Here is a 20808-nt window from a genome sequence, read left to right on the forward strand (position 1 = left end):
GCTGAGTTCCTAGCTCCCAAATCAGACGAATCCCTAAAGTGGTAGGTTTGAGTTGGCGGCCTGACCACTCGCACCCATGCAAATCAAAGGATCGCCCTCAATGGCAGAAGTTCTCAACTCACTCAGGATTGAGGTCATGTTACCTATGGTCATCCTAGTGAAGTGAAGTCTCTATTATGAATGGTGTTATATAACGAGACATTAACACTTCATGGTCAGATCTTATACAAACTCTTTGTATAGGATGCCCCCATTCGCATGTCCCCTACACGAATGATCTGAATCAGACCATCTATGACAAGTCATAACACTTGTAATTATTCCACAAAACGGGCCACATTCGTAGCATTACATGGATAAGGTTTCCCTCCTATATCCATATACTATTGACCATTTTGGTTATCACTTAAAACATGATCCACTTATATGTCACCACATACATGCTTAAGTTACATAAAGACAATCAGGGATTTTAGTTTATTGGTTTGTGGTAAAGCAAATAAAACATTCATATAAGTAAAATCAAGAAGTGAAGTAAATATCATATATTATATATCACAAGCGTTTGTACAAAGTGTTTACAAACTACAGGACGCCAGACTTTAGAGTATCAACTCCAACAATGTATATGTGAAAATTATGTCACAATAAATTGAAAAGATTCGCTTCTGTTCATAGGTACTCTTGTATAAGAGTTCCTTTACTGATATATCAAAAAGTGTGGGTTTGTTAAAAGGGAAAATTTTGAATTTTGAATAAAGGAAATTTAAATTTGAGAATTTTGTCATATGGACAATTTTTCATATGTTGAAGGTATGCCCCTAATTATACATTTTGAGTTTGTCACCCATTGCAAATTCCATTTTTTAAAGCTTTTTTAAGAGTTTAAGAGCATTTATAAAACCTTTGAAGGTTCAAAAGTATTTTGTGAAACAAAGTACAAAGTTCAAGTGTTAATTTAAGACATTCTGGGGTAAAAATCTTTAAAAAATACAATTATTCAAATATTCCCCGATATCTTCAAAAAGTTTCTTACAAAACAAACATGGTTATCTAAAAATGTCAACATCTATAATTCTTGATATCCATAATTTTAGATATTTAAATATTTCAGTTATCTACATTCCTAAAAAATAAAATGGCCCCAAAAGGTATTAATTGATCCTTAAAAAATACTTAAAAAAAATTTTCCAAACAAAAGTATCTTTTTTAAAGGACTTCTTGCATATGTGGAAAAATAAGTTTAAAAAATTAGGTCCATAGCCTAGACTTATTATTTTTACAAAAATAGCAAAATCTAAGCTCAATTCACGTGATATGCTTGATACTTTTGATACATTATTGATATATACTTGATACACTACTGATATATACTAGATATACTTGATACCCTTGATACACTTCATATACTACTAGTATATTCCTGATACACTTGATATACTATTGATACACAGTTGAAAATGACTATTATTTAAGTGGTTTAAAATGTTTCATAAAAATATTTTTTTTGAAAAACATTTTTTCACTAGTTATTCAAAGCATGCTCAAATTGTCAAAATTAATATACTAAACCGAGTTTTAGTGATCTTTAAGTTGAATCTCCTTGATCTATTGTACATTTGTACTTAAAAATGAAAGAAACAACATCATTTGAAAAGTTTTGGATGGGATTTTCTAGATTCCCATATATAGATACTTAGTAATATTGTAGTTTTTATTTTTTAGTAAGATATTCAAATTCATATTTAAAGTAATATTTATTTTATAAAAAATCTTAAATTATATACACTATTTTTTTTTTGAGAAAAATAAATAAAACAACAAACTATATTAATTAAAAAAATAAAATTAATAAAAACATATATATTATATAAGTTCAAATTATATGAAATTAGTTATAAATTAATGAATAGTTGTAAGGGCATTCTTAGAACATTATGTTATCTACATCTATAATTCTTAATGTCTATAATTTCGGACAATTAAATATTTTGGTTATCCACATTCCTAAAAAACAAATGCCCTAAAGGTATTAATTAATCCTTAAAAAAACTACCAACAAAAGTTTTATTTTTTTTATTATTTTATTTTTTTTAAAAAAGGGCTTTTTGCAGATTTTGCAAAAAGAAGTTTAAAAAATTAGGACAATTGCCTAGATTTATTATTTTTGCAAAAATAGAAAAAACCAAGCTCAACCCATGATGGTAGTTATTATATTATAAAATTATAATATAATAACTCGTATATTTATAAAATTAGATAAATTCTCCTAGTTATTGTCATACTTCAATATAAGTAAAATCCATGATGGTAGAGATAATTAATCTGGATTTCATATTCATTATCCTCAAAAATAGATAATTTATTATAACAAAGGAAAATGAAAGGGTAGCTAGAAATTCCTCAAAACGCAAGAGTAGTACATGAAATTGGATGTCGTTTTGAGGTTTGAGAAGGATTATTTAATACATTTATTGAGGCTTCATTTTGAGAATAGGATTTCTTTCAAAGAAATTTGTAGGTCGAAGTTCGAAGCCTCCAGTGAGAGTGGGCATTATTGGAAATTCATCTTGACTTGGATGATGGTGGAACCCTATTGTGTGCCACAACACAATATCCTTGTTGTTGATGTCCCTATTCCTGTCCTCCCCAAATTATTATACACACTACTTGGTTATATTATTTTTCAAAATTAATTAATTAATTAATTAATAATAATAATAATAATAATTGAAGTCGATACGATACCGTTGTGTTAAAAATGTAAGGGTCTTGTCACCATGTCCACGATCGACGTACATGCCACCAGCCCATTTTTCAGATTGATTATAAGGTGTAACCCATATATCATAATCACAAAGTGATCCTCGAATTTGTGGATAATCATCCTCTGAAAGCAAAGGAATAGCCATCGGTCCCGGAATTAAACGATACCTAATAAAAATTTAAAAACATATATATAAACAATCATCAACTTGGATTTCATTGGATATCATTTTATTTTTTGTAATGTGTAAATATTAAGTTTATAAAAGCAAAAATGTTATCTTGTAATACTTATAAAAGTTTGAGGGTCCAATTTATACAATCAAAAGTTCAACAGTGTAATTGCAACTATCACCACATTTGAGTCATAGTTTTTGCAACTTGTCGAAAAGTAAAACTTTTTTAATCTTTACTTTTTGAATTCTTTCTCTCATTTGTCAAAAGTTTAAAGCAATCGTATAGAATTTACCAACATAAAATTTTTTCCTTTGGTAAAAATACAATACTACTATAACTCTACAAATGAAATAGTTAGGAAACAAAATAAAATTTTGGATTCAGTGGTGATTTAACTTACCCGACTTTGTTCCCCACTGCAGTTTTCTTATTTGGGTTCACAATGTGCAACTCCATTGGTTCGGTCAGTTGGAGTCTAGCATCGAGCTCCTTCTCTATCTCTTCCTTCACCACCGACCAGTAGCTCTTCCTCGGCGTCGAGCCGTCGGTTTTAAAACTCTTCAATTTAGTTTTAACAAAGGAATTTTCCTGGCCGTCGATGTCCAGATCTAGATAATATGTTATGAAATGGTCGTGGTTTATGCCAATTGTGTTTGGGGCTACTAGTAGGCCATAGATTTCCTCATTTACCTCGCTTTCGTGCTTGTACGGTGTCGTTTTTCCTTCCATGATTCCTGTTAAACTCACCTGTGAAAGAAGAAACCCAGAAAAAAAAAAATGTAAAGTAGCTTATAGCTGGAAATAGCATTTATAAACAATGATTGAAATATCCATTGATATGTCTTTAAATCGAAGGGTCCAACATTGATATCTTCAATATCTGTTGATATAAATGTTTTATCGATATATCCATCAATATATCTGGAAAATTAAAATATCTCCAATGATGTCAATATCAATATTTTAGTTTTTATTTGTAATATTAATTTTCAAGAAACAAATAGTTATTGAAATTTCAAGAGACACAACGGATCTTTCATGTGAACTGATTGAGAAGCCTAAAATTTTAGAAACAAAAAGTAGTTGTAATGTATTAGTATTACCGAAAGTTTGATGGTGCCACATTTTTTGAGCTCCCAATCCAATATGTAATCATAGTTCCCAATCACCGTTATTGTCCTTATCACCAAGCTCACCTCCCGCCTCACTTCTCTTATCTGAAATTCAAATTATATTTATTTACACAATATTTTCATATATCAAATTAAATATTCCTAAAAAAGAAAAATCAAATTAAACACCTTTTAAAATGTTCTTTCTTTTTTTTTTTATTAAAATTTAAAAATAAAAATTACCAATTCTCCAGGAATTACACTCTCAGTGTGGCGCCAAGCAATGTCTCCGGCATATTTCTCAAACATACAATACGCATTCTCCAACTTCACCGGCTTTCCATCTTGGCCGCCATGGAAGGCGTCGAAGAACACGGCATTAGGAGGACAGTCGTGGAAGGGCTTGAGCGCCACCGCTGACGACCCCATCCCAAATTCTCCAGCGTCCATAAACGTTCGGTAATACCACTCCACTGTCGGATCTTGGTACGGTACGAATAGCTCTGAGATGTGGCCTCGGTATAGAACTTGTCGTTTTTTCTGTTGGTCGATGTCGTATATAGACGCCGTTGATATTATGACTCCCACTCGCATGTCGAAGCTTAGGTGAAAATTCCAATTCGCCCAACTGTTAAGAAATCAATGTTTTAAATTGGTTAAATCATCGATGGATTCAAATGCTTATGCGATCTTAGTAAATTTAATTTTATAAATACTTAAATACTCTCTACATTTTTTTTATTTCACCAACCATGTGGGGTAAAGATTAAAAACTCTTGGTCAATAGTATATACTTAAATAAATTGAGTTATGTTTTAGGTTTGTTATTCTCTGTACTTATGAACTGAAACCATGTTAATCATCTATCAACTAAAAAATTTAAGTTACTGGATAATGGTAAATTTAACTATATCAATGGAGACTATAATTTGTTTTTAGATTGGCAATTATGATGTATTCATATGCCTTTGAACTATTTCAAAACCCTTAATTTTATCTCTCCATATCTTGTTGAACTAAAACTAAAATGATGTTATTGTTCTGAGGATATTTTATTTAGAAAAAAAAAATCCAAGATTTTTCCCTTATGCATTATTATTGAACTTAAAAGATAAATAATTTAGGATATGTTTGGTAGGATGCCTTCAAATAGAAATTTTAAAATATGGGATTCAATGAAAATAGAGTTGTATTTTATATTTTCAAATAAATGTTTAGTACAATTAAAAAATTGGAATCTAATATAAATCATTATTTAAAATGTGTTTGATATTATATTTATAAATCATAAAACTAGTTATAGTTACTTGATACTAAAATATTATTACATTATTTATGATCATTTTTTATGTTTAAAAAAATTATATAATTATTATTTTGTAATAGTATACAATTTAAAATACATAACTTAATGTCTATTTTAATTTCTAAAGAACATGTATTGAGTTTATAACATGACATAATGTATTTCTATATGTTATTATCTTTATTTAATATAATTCTGCATTTAAAGATAGTTTGAAAGTATGAAACAAAATGTTTTTGCCAACCAGACAAACTTAATGTTTCACCTTACCATGGTTGAACTCAAAATAGTGATAATAAAAAAAACATAAAGACTAAATATAAAAAATGTCTTTGAACTTTGAACTTTGAACTTTGTGTTAAAAATATATTTGAACCTTCAAAAGTTTCAAAAAAATACCTTTAAACTTTCAAAAGGATTTTTTTTTTAAAAATACCTTTATTGTTAATTTTAGATGGTCACCGTTAATATTTTGTTTCAAAATACCTCTGAAGTTCAAAAAGTTTCAAAAATACCCTTCAATTTTTTTTTTAAAAAAAAAGTTCAAAATAACCTTATTGTTTATATGTGAACAAAAACCATTAATATTTCATTGGAAAGATAATTGTAAAATTTCAAAAAATAAAAAATAAAAAATGTTCCTATTGTTAGTATGGTGCACAATTTGAAGTTTTCTTAAGTTCGAAAAGAACTATTTCTAAAATAAATTATATAGATATCCTCATTTATTTTTTAATATAGATATTCTCTTTGATGTTTTCAATTCTTACACCAATTTTCTAAGTAACCAAAACTCTAAGTGAAAACATTAAACCCCACTGAATCTCACAAATTTTCAAAATCAAAATCTCCCCTTAAAATATATACCAAAACGACAAATAATTAAATAAAAGAAATATATATTTGGATATTAACACACATACTCAACTATTAATATATAATTTTGTTAAAATATTTAAATCCTAAAATACCTTGGTGCTTCCATTATTTCATTTCTTCTTGTTTAGTCCACACACCTTAATTGTGGACAATTTTATTTTTTTAATTATTACTTTTTTTAAAATAAAAAATGTCAAATAATTAAAAAAAAAAGTAAGAGAATATTGAAGAAAATAGGCAAGAAAAATGATGGAAAATAGAGAAGTATAACAGTATTAACGATTTTTCATATACTAACCATTAAGGATATCTTTAGCTTTTTTTTTTTTTTTTTTAGTTTAAGGGTATTTTTTCAAACTTTGAAAGTTCAGTCGTATTTTTATATAAAATACGAACTGTTTTCATCTAACAGTGCGGTTATTTTTTAATCCATGTTTAGAATTTAAGGTTATTTTTAAAATGTCTGAAAGTTAAATGATATTTTTGATATAAAGTATAAATATTTTTGAGATTTTTCTATTGATAAGAATTTCCCAAAAATATATCGGTTTCAAGTCTGTACCTTGTACATCAGTGGTAAATAAGTGGCCTTGGGAAAAGATATAGTGTTAGGCTTTTTGTTTCTACTACAATAATAGAAAACTAATGACAAAAACAATAATGGAAAAAAACAAAAATGGAAAAGATGTTTTTTCAAAGTTCAAACACACCTTTAAATGTTACTAAATAAAAGTCTATTTTTCTCCTTAAAAAAATTACCTGACAGTGTGTCCTCCAACCACAAAGCTAGGACCAAGCGGCTGATGAACATCAATCCGGTTAGTCGCCGCCACGAACGGCGGCCGCATAGTAGAAGCTTGGTACTCCGTTCCCTCACTCTTAGGCATAACAGAAACTTGAAGGTCTTGAAATTCCGTCAACACCATATCATCAAGATCCACCGTCGTTTCAACACCCTCAATTGGCCTCAACCAAACATTCACCGTTGATTCCTTATAGAAAAACAACACCTTCACAACCCTTTTCGTCTCACTTTGGGCCTGTCCGTACCACCCAATTGTAAAAACAGACCCCACAACATCCGAAAAATTCAACCCTCTTTTCTCAATTGACTTGATCAAAGGTGGGTGTTTGAGCGATAACTCAATCGCTTCTGACTGTTCTTCTAGGGTTAGTGTTGGAAAACCCGTACCTTGGTACACATGCTCCGATATTATTGAGCCTTTGCCATTGGCTAGGCTCACGACAAACTCGTGAGTTTGCTTGTTTGCTCGTACGACGACAAAAGCTTGACGTGGCGGAGGTGGGGAACGTGGATTCGCGAGCCATGAGAGGACAGCGGGTTTGTTTGGCTCGTCGACGCCGACGTAGTGAAAAGTGAGGGCACGGTTGATGTTGTTGAATTTGGATTTTATTGTGGAGGTGACGGTTTGAATCTCAAGTGGAGATAGAGGGTTGAAAGGATGAGAAGAGATGGAAGGAATGGATGTGAAGATAAAGAAGAAGAGAATAGGGACTTTAAGAATCGAGAGAGCCATGAGAATAAAATTCATAACGTATTATCTTGAGGTTTTTGGCATGTGTTGGGGTAGGTTATTTAAAGGCCATTCAAATGAACCTACACCTATCAATTGTGCAGTTGTGATAACATCCATTAAAAATCTATGATTTGGCAAAATTTTTCTTTTTGTAAAATTGATTTTTTCCTACTATGTACAGAAGGGGGAATGTATGTATTTAGGTGCACCTTAAATTGCACATCATCGTTATTTTTCAAGATGAATTATTATATTATTTGATGGTTGTAACTGTGTCACATATCTTTAAATGAAATGGTTGGAGAATGATTTTAGATTTGGATTGGATTGGGTTCCAAATCCAAATCTCGTGTTTGGAAGATAGGTTTGCATTAAAAAAATAAATTCTCTCCAAATAAAGGTTTAAAATATTGATGTCCATGAAAATGTCAAAATGAAAATTAATTATCGATAAAACGTTGATAGTGATGTTCTAGAAAAATTATAAAAATAGAAGATTAATATATATATATATATATATATATATATATATATATATATATTTGAATAAATAATTATTTTATATTGTCTATCCAAGTTTAATATATTTATTATTTATATTATACTAGTTGGAAGACATGTGCTTGTTTATGACATAATTTATATGATAAAATTTATATTTTGATTGATTAAGTTTAATTGATGAAATATTGTCATTTATATGAAAATGGTTGGTTGTGATAGAAATTTCTTAAACATATAATTTTTTAATGGAAAGATAATATTTTTTGAATGAATAAACCAACAAGTGTCCGATACGTGTCAAACAAGTGTTGGACTGTCCAAATGTCTGACATACGTTGGACACAAACATATTAGCCAAATTAAATTGTTTGTGCTTCTTAGATCATTCCTCATCATTCCATCTCATGCTGTCATCAAAGCCGCGAACAGTAATGTGGGAATTTCTGTGCTTACTAGTTGTGCAATTGTTAAACTCAATTAGTATGCTTGCCTTACTTCTTTTGCCATTACTGTGGAGGGACCCAAGTCGTGGGTTGAGTAATTCCTGTTCGAGGCTTTTTTATGGTCTCTATATTTTTCCAAGGAAACTTCTTGTGGTTATTATGGTTGTCACAAATGAAGTCATAACACAAATTTCATACATTACTTTCTGCATAATATTTTTCTTTCATAATGAGGAATTTATATGTGGAATGATTTTATTTCCTAATTCGAAAAATCTCAGCAGAATTTTTTTTATCGATATTTTCCTTATTTATGGTGGATCCTATTTTGACAAAAAGAAAAATATTTTTCTAGAGATTCTTTCCTTATTTTTCCAAAGTTTTAAAAGAAGATTTTTTGCCCCCATTTAGGGTGGTCACATTTGTTTATTGTGAGGAGTGTATTTGTTCATGGTGGTCGTTTTGTTCAACAAAGTTTTTTTGATCTTTTCTCACTATTTTCCACTATGCAACACTTCAAGAACATGAAGATTAGTCTATCTTAGTGGAAGCCTAAGGTTCAGTTGAAGAGAAGGGATTATTGGTCTTAGGAGAGCCTAAGACTTCATTCATCGAGAAGGATTTCTCAAACCTTAGGGGGAGCCTAAGGTGTTATTTATCAAGAAGAGAGTTCTCAAGACTTAAGGGACCTAAGTTCTCATGTGAAGGGTGAGTTACGAGGAAGATAATCAAGCAAAAAGGACTCCTACACTGTAGAAAGCCGAAATGTCCGACACTAATATTTTCATGCTTAGGGGGAGCCTAAGTACAATTGAGAGGGAGTCTTATATTTAGGGGCAACCTAGGTAATTTGTGAGTTAGGCTCCACGTGTCTCATCCAACCACCAAAACTGATGATGGAAAGGAAATGTTGAAGCCAAAATCTCAGTGATCTGAAGATGAAAATGAAGCATCTTTAGAGAATTCTCGAGCATTGAATGTCATAGTTAATTATATTGATCGTAACATATTAAGGCTGATTAATTCCCGCATCTCTGCAAAGGAGGTGTGGGATATTTTATTTGTTGTCCATGAAGGAACTTCAAAAGTTAAAATATTAAGGTTGCAGTTGTTGACTTCAAAGTTTAAGAATCTTAAAATGCACGATGAAGAATCAATTGTCGAATTCAATATTCGATTACAGGACATTGAAAATGAGTCTTTTGCTCTAGTTGAGAAAATTTTAAAAGAAAGACATGTTCGGAAGGTGCTTAGGTATTTGCCTAAGAAATTTAACATGAAAATTACGACCATCGAGGAAGCTGAAGACATTACAAAGTTGAAAGTAGATGAACTATTTGGCTCCTTGCTTTTTAGATGACTTTAGATGGAAAACCTTATAATAAAAATGAGGGAATTGCTTTATAATCCCCAGTTGAAGTTGAGCACGATGATCCTAACAAATAGTTTGAGGATTTCCTTGCTAAATCTATTTCATTGCTTTCAAAATAGTTCAATCATATTCTCAAACGATTCGAAAAAAGTACTGACATTTCTAAAAATAACAAGTCTGGTGGTCCCCCCCCCCCCCCCCCCCCCTCAAAATTTCGAGTAGTAAGAAGGAAGCTGACAAGTCAAGTTTTATAAATTTTCAAAAAGAAAAGTCTTTCAAATGCGAAAATGTGAAGGCTATGCACACTTTTAAGCTAAATGTCATAATTTCTTGAAGAAGCAGGGTAAAAACTATGTTTTAACTCTGTCTGATGATGAGTCTAAAGACAACAGTGACTCAAAGGAAGATGTCAAAGCCCTTATTAGTAACATCTCATCTTACACCTCGTCGTATGAGATTTCTAAGTAGGATGCATATGCAGAAAATATTCATGACACTGCCAACCATTGAGTTATGGATCCTTCTTATCAAGCTCTTTTCAACAAATGGCAACACGATCATGACACTACCAACCATGGAGATTTCTGAATATTCAATGTGTAGGATAATTGATGTTTGCATTAAGATATGCAAGATGATTGATGTCTGAAAAACTAAATATGTGTTAGATTTACCAATTTTGTATATATAAATAAAAACTAAATAATTATTTAATTATGTGTAAGAGATCAAGTGATGTAGTCATAAATTAAATTTAACATTATTTAATATATTATTATATTAGTTAATTATTTAATCACTTAAAATACATTAAATAATTTTTATTAAATATTAATTAATTAATTTACTTTAATTACTAACAATTATTTAGTAAATATAAATTAATTGGAATATTAATAATTAATAATAAAATTTTATATTAAATAGTTAAGAAAACATAAAATGTCAATGGTAAATATATTAATTGAAATTTATTGAGTCTAAATAATATATTTATATTTAATAATGAATTAAAATTAATAGTAATGATTAATTAATATTAATTTATTAGTTGATCAGACTATATATTTATTGTTCATCTCCCAGGTATAAATATTTCTTGAGTTTTAGAAGTAAAATTCTATTGAACAAACAAGGATATTAAATTTCTATCTAAAATCTACGAAAAAATTTGTGACATAACCAAGTCCATATATGTATGTATGCATGCATGCATATATGTATGAATGTATGTATGCATGCATGCATAAAGTTGAACAACAAAGTATTTCATACTTTTTCACAATATGTTGACAACTTAGATGTGTCCTTGGATTATTGCCATAGTATTAAATTTCCGTCGACATGTCAATATTTTCACGTTTTTATAGCTTCGACATTGATATGAGGAGTGAATTGATATTTTTATTATATTGTAAAAAAAATCTATGAAACACAAAAAAGTAAGCATCAAAATGCTTCTAATATAAATATAATATAAATAATAAATATGTTAATGTTATCTTATTTCAAAATCATAAAATGTTTATTTATTAATTTAAATTTATTTTTTGAACTTTTTGTTTTCATAATTTTTTTTAAAAAATATCCATCGAAATTGACATTTTATCCATATTTCTATCAACATTTCTGTAAAATTAAGACATTGATATTTTCATCGATATCAACATTTTAACCCTTGGTTGATGCTAATTCTTTTTTGTATTTCATGGTATTACTCTATGGGTTCACAATAGAAACTTTTTTGCTTTCCATAAAAAATTATTCAATGCTACTTAACTCTACGTTACTTTTCTTGAAAGAAAAATATATTGTTTATGTAGGAATCAATTAATGTTTAATAAATAAGGTTATTTAGTCAAAATGAGTTTAACTCAGTGATATTGACATGATCTTCATAATTAGAGATAGAAGTTCGATCTCCTATCCTGTAGTAATTGTATTAAAAAAACAATGTTAAGGTAGTTTAGAAAATTTTACTTAAAGTAGTCCAGATTGTTATAAATCTTCAGCTACCATTTTCATCTTTATGTCACCCACATTATTGTATAGACTTTCATTTTCTCTTTACTTTTCTTTTGACATTTTTTTTTAAAAAAGATAATATGGAAAGGAATTTGAATTTTTATTTTTCAATCAAATGTATATTCTTTAACTAGTTGAACTATGACCATGTCTATTCTAAGAGAAACGTAATAAATCGATAGGACTATGTAAAGTGGACCTTATTCGATGTGTCAGTCGTACTGATATGTGGGGTCCATTTCCAGATTTGTAATAAAAAGATGAAAACTGGTTGACAAGTGGATAATGATCAATCCAATTGTGTTTCAAGATTATATGGGACCCACTAGTTATGCCGAGACCATTACCGTTACAGATACTGTTACTGTTATAGTATAAGAATAATAAATATATCACATTTTTTTGTTACCATTAATATTACCATTACTATTATTGTTACAGTAAAACAATAAAGGTAACAATTATAGTAAATGTGATAAATTCATAATTTTAAGTAAATGTTATCAAAAGAAATTTCATTATGTATGCAGTTGTGACCTATTATGATTGATCTATCAATAGAATTCTATTACAATTGCACTAACTTTGACTACGGATTGGTAAACATGTCGCCTATATTCATATTAGTTTTTTTTTTTATTAAAAATTAAAAAGTGAGAGTTTAAAGCTGAATCAAACAAGGTTTAGAATATCGATGCCAACGAAAATATCAAAGCCTTAATTTTACCAAAATTTCGATGAAAATATCGATAAAACATTGATTTCGATGGATATTTTTAGAAAAATTATAAAATTAAAAAAAATCAATAAACAAATTTAGAATAGGAAATAAACATTTTATAATTTCCTAAATAAGTTAAGATGTCTATATACTTATATTATATTTATATTAGTGGCATTTTGTTACTTATTTTTGACGTTACATGGATTTTTCTACAATACAATTGAAATGTCAATTCACTCCTCATGACGATATCGAACTTAAAAAAAAGTGAAAATATTGATGGAAATATCAACATGTCGACAAAAATTTAATACTATGGAATCCAAAGAAATTTTAAAAAATGTGAATTGAAATTAGGACAAAAGTGATGATTACCAAAAAAAAAAGACAAACAAAAAAACAAAACAAATTAACAAGTAGTGAAACAAACAAACTAAACAATAAAGACGAGCAAATAAAAGTAGGGTGTACTAATTTTCTCATATCCCATCCATACAGATTCCCTTTTATCACTTCCTCTAAAATCTCAATAATTGCTAATTTAATTAATACTTTCCAATTTCATTATTTATACCTTTAAACTTTTTCAAAAGTTAAAAAAAAAAAAAAAAAAAATCTTTACTATTAATTCTCAAAGAATCGGTTTTTTTCCTTCAAATACTTTCAAAAGTGTCATTAATACGTACCTCAACTTTCAATGAATAAATGTTCTCTAGAAGTACATGGACAAAAATTGTGAGTACTCATTTGAAAAATGACAAAAATCGTTCATCTATGTTGTGTTTCACTTTCCTCTTCCATTTTCACTCTCTCCTCTATTTCAATCTATGATCTAATAATTCTTTGTATAATTTTTGTTTCTTCTTTAATACCCTTCTACTACTTATTGATCTTCTTCCCTTCCTCAATCTCCAAAACTAAGTCCACCAATCAATATAGTTATAACAAAAAAAAAAGAGAATATATAATAAAACCATCAAGAGATCTTAGGACTGAGACCTTAGGACTTAAATGCTTTAACAATGTTGTACAATATAGTAGTTGAATGTGAATTAATATGTTTGGACATAATACATAAAAGGAGAGATGTGTTGAGAATTTGGCCATGATTTTGAATAGAGGGGAAAGAAAGAAAAAGTACTTATTATCAAAACATAGAGACTATAAATGAGTATAAAAAAATTAGGGTAGATGTGCTTGTTTTCAAATTATATATTTCACCAACCAAGATATGTTCAAAAAAATTTATTGTTTAAGTGTTTAAATTTTTTATACTTATTTTTGGGCATGTTTAGATATGAGAAAGTTTATCTTGTTTAGTTAAAGTTATAATATTTAAGTAGAGAGCGACGAGAAAAAAAAATTGGGATAGGATGAGAGATTGATCAATAACGTGGAAAAAAAAATTAGAAACGAGGAAGGATACATTAGATCATTGATCAAAATAGATGAGAGAGGAGAAATGGAAGAGGAAGGTGATGAGATTCGGTTTTTGTCTATATATTAATGTGAGGGCAAAATAAGTTTAAAAAATTAGGTCCATAGCCTAGACATATTATTTTTACAAAAATAGCAAAAACCAAGCTCAATTCACGTGATATACTTGATACTTTAGATACACTATTGATATACACTTGATACACTACTGATATATACTTGATACACTTGATATACTACTAGTATATTACTGATACACTTGATATATTATTGATCCATGGTTGAAAATGACTATTATTTAAGTGTTTTAAAATGTTTCATAAAAATATTTTTTTCTGAAAAATACTTTTTTCACTAGTTATTCAAAATAGGCTCAAATTGTCAAAATTAATATACTAAACTGGGTCTTGGTGAGCTTTAGGTTGAATCTTCTTGATCTATTGTACATTTGTACTTAAAAATGAAAAAACAACACCATTTAAAAAGGAAAAAAAACTACAAAAAGGTTAAAAAGAAATGTAGCATATACAAAACTTAAAGTGAGTAATAACTCATATTGCTACAAACAAAAAATGTAAAAATTAAAGTGAGTAATAGCGACTCATATTATTGCAAACAAAAAATACAAAAAGTATACAAATCAATAGAAAAAATACACAACTGATATACTTTAAATGTGGTATTTTAGTTGACCGATATACCAAAAAACCTGAATTTCTTAAAATGGCAAAATTGAAATATGAAATAAAAAAAAAAAATTTAAATTCGAAAATTTTCTCATATGTACAATTTTCATATGTTGAAGATATGCCCCTAATTATACATTTTGGATTTGTCACCCATTGCAAATTCTTTTTTTTCAAGCTTTTTTAAGAGTTTAAGAGTATTAATAAAACTTTTCAAAGTTCAAAAGCATTTTGTGAAACAAAGTACAAAGTTTAATGTTATTTTCTATGATTTAACGAATAAAAAAAACCACTCACCAATTTTATTTTAGTGAAGATATAAAACTAACTCCATTTCCTGTCAACATTTAATTTCTTAACTAGTTGAGTTATATTATTCAAATGGACAAAGCCATCCCATTTACTAGTTGTTTTATCTATATTTCCGTTTTCTTTTATGTGTTTTCCTTAAAAGAAAAAAAAAAAGAGAAAACTAATTGTAGAATTTTAATTATTAATCATGGTTGAATACAGTATATTATTCTAATCATTTAAGAATAAAACTTGTTAAGGCATTCTCTCGTATATTATAAAATTAGGTTAATTCTACTAGTTATTGTCATACTTTAATATAAGTAAAATCCATGATGCTAGAGATGATTAATCTGGACGGCGGGTTTGTTTGGCTCGTCGATGCCGCCGACATAGTGAAAAGTGAGGGCCGAGTGATGTTGTTGAATTTTGATTTGATTGTGGAGGTGACAATTTGAATCTCGAGTGGAGATAGATGATCGAAAGGATGAGAAGAGATGGAAGGAATGGATGTGAAGATAAAGAGAAAGAGAAATTCAAATGGGACATTTTTCATGACTAAATTAAGAAACCTACACCTATCTATTATGCAATTGAGACAATATCCAATAAAAATCTACGATTTGCCAAAATTTTTCTTTTTGTAAAATTGATTTTTTTCCTACTATGTATAGAAAGGGGAATGCATGGACTGCACCTAATCGGGCTTGTACGGTACATTCAGAGAATTATTGGTGAACATGTACAATATGTCCATGTCGTTATTTTTCAAGATGAATTATTATATTATTTAATGGTTGTAACTGTGTCACATATCTTTAAATGAGATGGTCGAAGAATGAGTTTAGATTTGGATTGAATTGGGTTCCAATTCTAAATTCTGTGTTTAGAGGATAGGTTTGCATTAAAAAAAACAAATTCTCTCCAAATAAAGATTTAAAATATCGATGTTGATGAAAATGTCAAAATGAAAATTAATTATTGATAAAATATTGATAGTGATGGAGTAAATTAAAAGGATATTGTACTTTTAGAAACTATTTAAAAAAATATTGTTGTTTTCAAACTATTTGTAAAAATATTGTTGTTTTAAATAAGTCGAGGGTTGAAAATTCGACCTAGATAGGTTGAATTTTGAACCCTCGACCTTCCTTTTCTTTTTAGGAAAATATTGTTGTTTTCAAACGGATTCTGTCTGACTAAATAACGAGCTAATGAATCTCCTTCTTTTTGTCGCTAACGAGTTAATCAAATTCGAGAGCGAGATTATGAGAGACAACGAGAGTGTGAGAGAGAAAGAGTTTGAGAGAGCGGGATTTTGAGCGAGAGCGAGAGCGAGAATACCGTACAAATTTCCCTTTTTTTCTTTTTAATTATTACACATTCCACCTTCTTCTTTCTAATCCTTTCTTCTTTTTTTTTTTTAAATTTTCCATTTTATAAAAAAAATTCTAAAAATATTTATTATTTTATTTAAACTCTAAAAAGAATAAATTAAAAATAATAATAACTCATAAAAAAAATGTAAATTAAATATCTCATTTATATAAAAATAATTACAAAAATCAATGTGTCCTACAAGGCGGACGTCGTCGATTTCGAGCTGGTTGTCGTCGTCGACTTCGAACTTGAGATTGCTTGGGTTCTTCTTGATGTTGCTCTGGTACCTCTGCAGGTGCTTCATAATATAAATATTCATTATGCTTTCCACGACCCCGACCATGTCCATGCACGTATGAAAACGAAGGACCAGCCTCTGAGTCATAATGTCCTGAACCAAATGCTGGCATCATCATCATCGGACTAACATAATCAGTTTGACTCTGCGTCTGCGTCATAGGGAGCAACTCTTCCACATTATGTGCAACCTCATCAAACTCATCCTCTTCCCGAACAGGTCCTCTACGTCTAGGAGCTGGTGGAGGAACAATAGGTATATCGTACATATAATGAATTTCCTCCATATAGCTTTGGTTGTCACTACATATAGCAAGAACCTGGTTCAGATCATTCGCAACCTCACGAAGTCTACTGTTGTTCGATCTCTGTGAATTATAAAACAATTAGACAATATTTAAAATAAATTTAAATTAAAAAAATTAGATAATATTCATTCATTTACCAGATGACCCACAGCTGCTCCCGGACGAGTGACGTAGCGCCTTGTGATATTATTATACTAATGAATATATTCTGGAGTGACATCTGTGTCAAATTGTTCAAGAGAAACCCCCACTACAATAAACCTTGCACGATAGTGCCATCGCACTACCAAATGTGCAACTTTTTCGGACCAATCTCCAGTCCTTAGGTCAATATCATGCAGTACGGGTTCAGTATTACAAGGCGATGGGATATCCTGCTGAAAACCGAATTGTCTCATCACCCTGTCAAGAAGATGCCACTCACCAATGTGAAAATATATGAGAGGACTCATCGTCCGCCATATGTTTTGACCATTCGTACAAAAATTAGGCAAAGTATGCACAATAATTTTGTACGGCTCCCAAATAACCTGAAACACAAAATATTATATTAGAGAATATTAAAGACAAATACTAGAAAAATGTGAATAAAATAATCAATTAGGTTTAGTGTAATGTACCTGTTCAGGTTAAAGTAGATCAAACATGTATCTATACTGGTTGACTACATGTGTGGCTGCCCTAGTCACACAAATTTTGTCTCTCCACCTAAATTTTTAAATTGATAATTTAGAATTTAAATTAATTAGATCAGTGATATAAAATTTAAATTGAATTAAAACAACATACCGAGAACCGTAGGCTCGTCCAACTAACTGAGCATCATTAACATGATGTAGCTGTGGAGCCATTGTTGGAAATCGCTCCCAAACCCATAGTTGCAAAAGTATGAGAGGCCCAACTAACTTGTACTTCTAACTAGTCATCGTACATTACTCCGGTAACCGACTCACCATCAATAGGTAACCCTAACAACACTTCTATTTCTTGTAGAGTGATAGTGCACTCTTCAACAGACATATGGAATGTATGCGTCTCGAGCCTCCATCTCTCGACCAAGACTGTGATCAGATGCCAGTCCAACTGAATAAATCCTGCCTCTCGACGTCTGCAAGATATTTCTCCAGTAGTACGATCTCGCCATACAACATATGATCGATGAATGGACTGGTCGTACAAAACATCGGGATCAATAGGTCCTAGGTTTATCTTGATGCTCCAATGCATCCTTTATTTCTGCTCTTCTTTTCTCGAAATAGTTCATGCATTTGAAGAATGTTATCTGAGCAAGAGCATTTATAGGCAACATTCGAGCTTCTTTGAGGACTCCATTTATGCACTCTGATAGATTTGTCGTCATCCACCCATATCTGAATCCTCCATCATGTGTAAGTCCATTGCTCTAAACTAATGTTGTCAAAAAAACTTAGACAGCTTCGATTTATTCCTTTGATATCTTCAATTGCTTTGTTGAACTTTTGAATTTGAAACTGACACCCGACACGATAAACATAAACTGACACCCGAAAAGTTCACGTTATCACAACGAGATGGATTGGACAGAACCAGCTACTCGATAACGATTTGGATTTTGTAACCAGTTAGGACATAATCGAAGGAAGTGTCCTTCGTTACTAAGACGGGCTCCAGATAGTTAAGGATTGAATAATAAATAATTTTTTTATTATATATTCATTTTATTGTATATTTAATTTTTTTATTATAATTTATTGTATATTCATTTTTTTTATAATAATCTACTGTATATTCATTTTTTTTTTTTGTAATCAATAAAGTTTTACATTATAATAATCTAATATATTCAATTTATAGTATAATAATCTAATATATTCAATTTATTGTCTAATGATTATTCAATTATAGTATAATAATCTAATATATTCAATTTGTTGGCTAATGATTATTCAATTATAGTATAATAATCTAATATATTCAATTTGTTGTCTAATGATTATTCAACTATAGTATAATAATCTAATATATTCAATTTATTGTCTAATGATTATTCAATTATAGTATAATAATCTAATATGTTCAATTATATTCAAATGATTATTCAATTATAATATGATTATTAGCTCTTTTTTCTCTTTTTTTAATATATATTTCTATGGAAAGTTCAAATAAAGTGAAAGACTCTCGCTCTCTCCTAAGATCTTGCTCTCTCACTCTCGCTCTCTCCTAAGATCTCGCTCTTCAGTATCGCTCTCTCCTAAGATCTCGCTCTCTCGATCTAGATCTCGCTCTCGCGCTCGTGCTCTCGCTCTCGATCTCGCTCTCGCGCTCTCGTTCTCTCCTAAGATCTCGCTCTCTCTCAATATCTCGCTCTCTCTGTTATTGTTGTTATTTTTTTCATTAATGATTACTAGCTTTCATTTCTTTTGGAACAATCACAAACACTTTTTTTTATTATGGATCTACTTTTTTGTTCGTAGACAAAGCTAATTCGGAATTGTTTTCATTCCAAGACATAACTTGTATCCATGCACTTCATATTCGCCTAGAGTTCGCTCCCAGAAATATAGTCATCCCCACCCCCTCACGTCAATCCCACAAGCCTCCGTCTAATTCGAAATGATAACAAAATGCATAGGTTGTTAGAAGCAGCTCGAGTACACAGATACATATAGTATACCATCTCATTACTTTATTTCCTCTATGAGGGAAAAAGAAAAGTAATAAACCTGCAATCTCGAGGGTAGATGTGTGTCGAAACTTCAACCTTCAACAACCTAAGCGAGATTCACGAGATTCACGAGATTTCCCTTTTCGATGGTTGAAGTTTCGGCTTATGTATTGTTTCCAAGTTCTTCTTTGTTCGTCGAGTTCTCAACGTTCGACCTCCACATTAGTCGAGTTCTCAACGTTCGACCTCTAGCCTCGGATTCCCAAAACAACAGTATTTCTCTAATAAGTTTCAAAACAACAATATTTCTCTAATAAGTTTTGAAAACAACAATATTAATATTAAAGGTCCGATAGTGATGTTCTAGAAAAATTATAAAAATAGAAAATTAAAAAATATATATATTTAAATTAATAAGTTATATTTTCTATTTAAGTTTAATATATTTATTATTTATATTATATTAGTTGGAAGACATGTGCTTGTGTATGACAGAATTTTTATGATAAAATTTAAATTTTAATTGATTAAGTTTAATTGATGAAATATTGTCATTTATATGAAAATGGTTGGTTGTGATAGAAATTTTCTTAAACATATATTATCTAATGACATATTACTATAAAATAAGTATTTAATAATTATATGAGGCTCATGAAATAAAATAATATATTATCTAATGACATATTAGATACTGAATGGAAGAAGTATATAATAGTGTAGCACTAAAAGTTTTTTCCTAAAAGATCCAGAACCACTAAAAATTGATAAGTTCTCTACCACCAAAATAAGCTTAGCTAAGTGATATTGACAAGTGCTCTGATCCAAGAGGTTAGGTGCAACAACAAACCGAAAAACTTAAAATCCAAATCGATCCATACCACAATCCAAACCGATCCAATGGTTTGATTTAATT

The 20808-nt window shown here is 29.7% G+C and overlaps 1 protein-coding gene across 2 annotated transcripts; it reads right to left on the bottom strand.

The window, feature by feature from the left end:
- Positions 1-2311: 2311 nt before the first annotated feature.
- On the bottom strand, positions 2312-7817 carry LOC120068938 (amine oxidase [copper-containing] alpha 3, peroxisomal-like). 2 transcript variants are annotated; one of them, XM_039020575.2, is made up of 6 exons: positions 7000-7817; positions 4299-4683; positions 4047-4160; positions 3344-3690; positions 2749-2934; positions 2312-2640 (listed from the first exon to the last, which is right to left on the bottom strand). In XM_039020575.2, the coding sequence occupies exons 1-6, from the start codon at positions 7791-7793 to the stop codon at positions 2472-2474; spliced, it is 1995 nt and encodes a 664-aa protein (XP_038876503.1). In that variant the 5' UTR covers positions 7794-7817; the 3' UTR covers positions 2312-2471. The 2 variants fall into 2 exon arrangements, with proteins under 2 accessions (XP_038876503.1, XP_038876504.1); XM_039020576.2 differs by lacking the exon at positions 2312-2640 and having other exon boundaries at positions 2750-2890.
- Positions 7818-20808: the final 12991 nt, after the last annotated feature.

Source organism: Benincasa hispida, chromosome 12 (assembly GCF_027475165.1).
Source record: "Benincasa hispida cultivar pf3 chromosome 12, pf3_genome.v1.1, whole genome shotgun sequence".
Classification (NCBI taxonomy): Eukaryota; Viridiplantae; Streptophyta; class Magnoliopsida; order Cucurbitales; family Cucurbitaceae; genus Benincasa; species Benincasa hispida.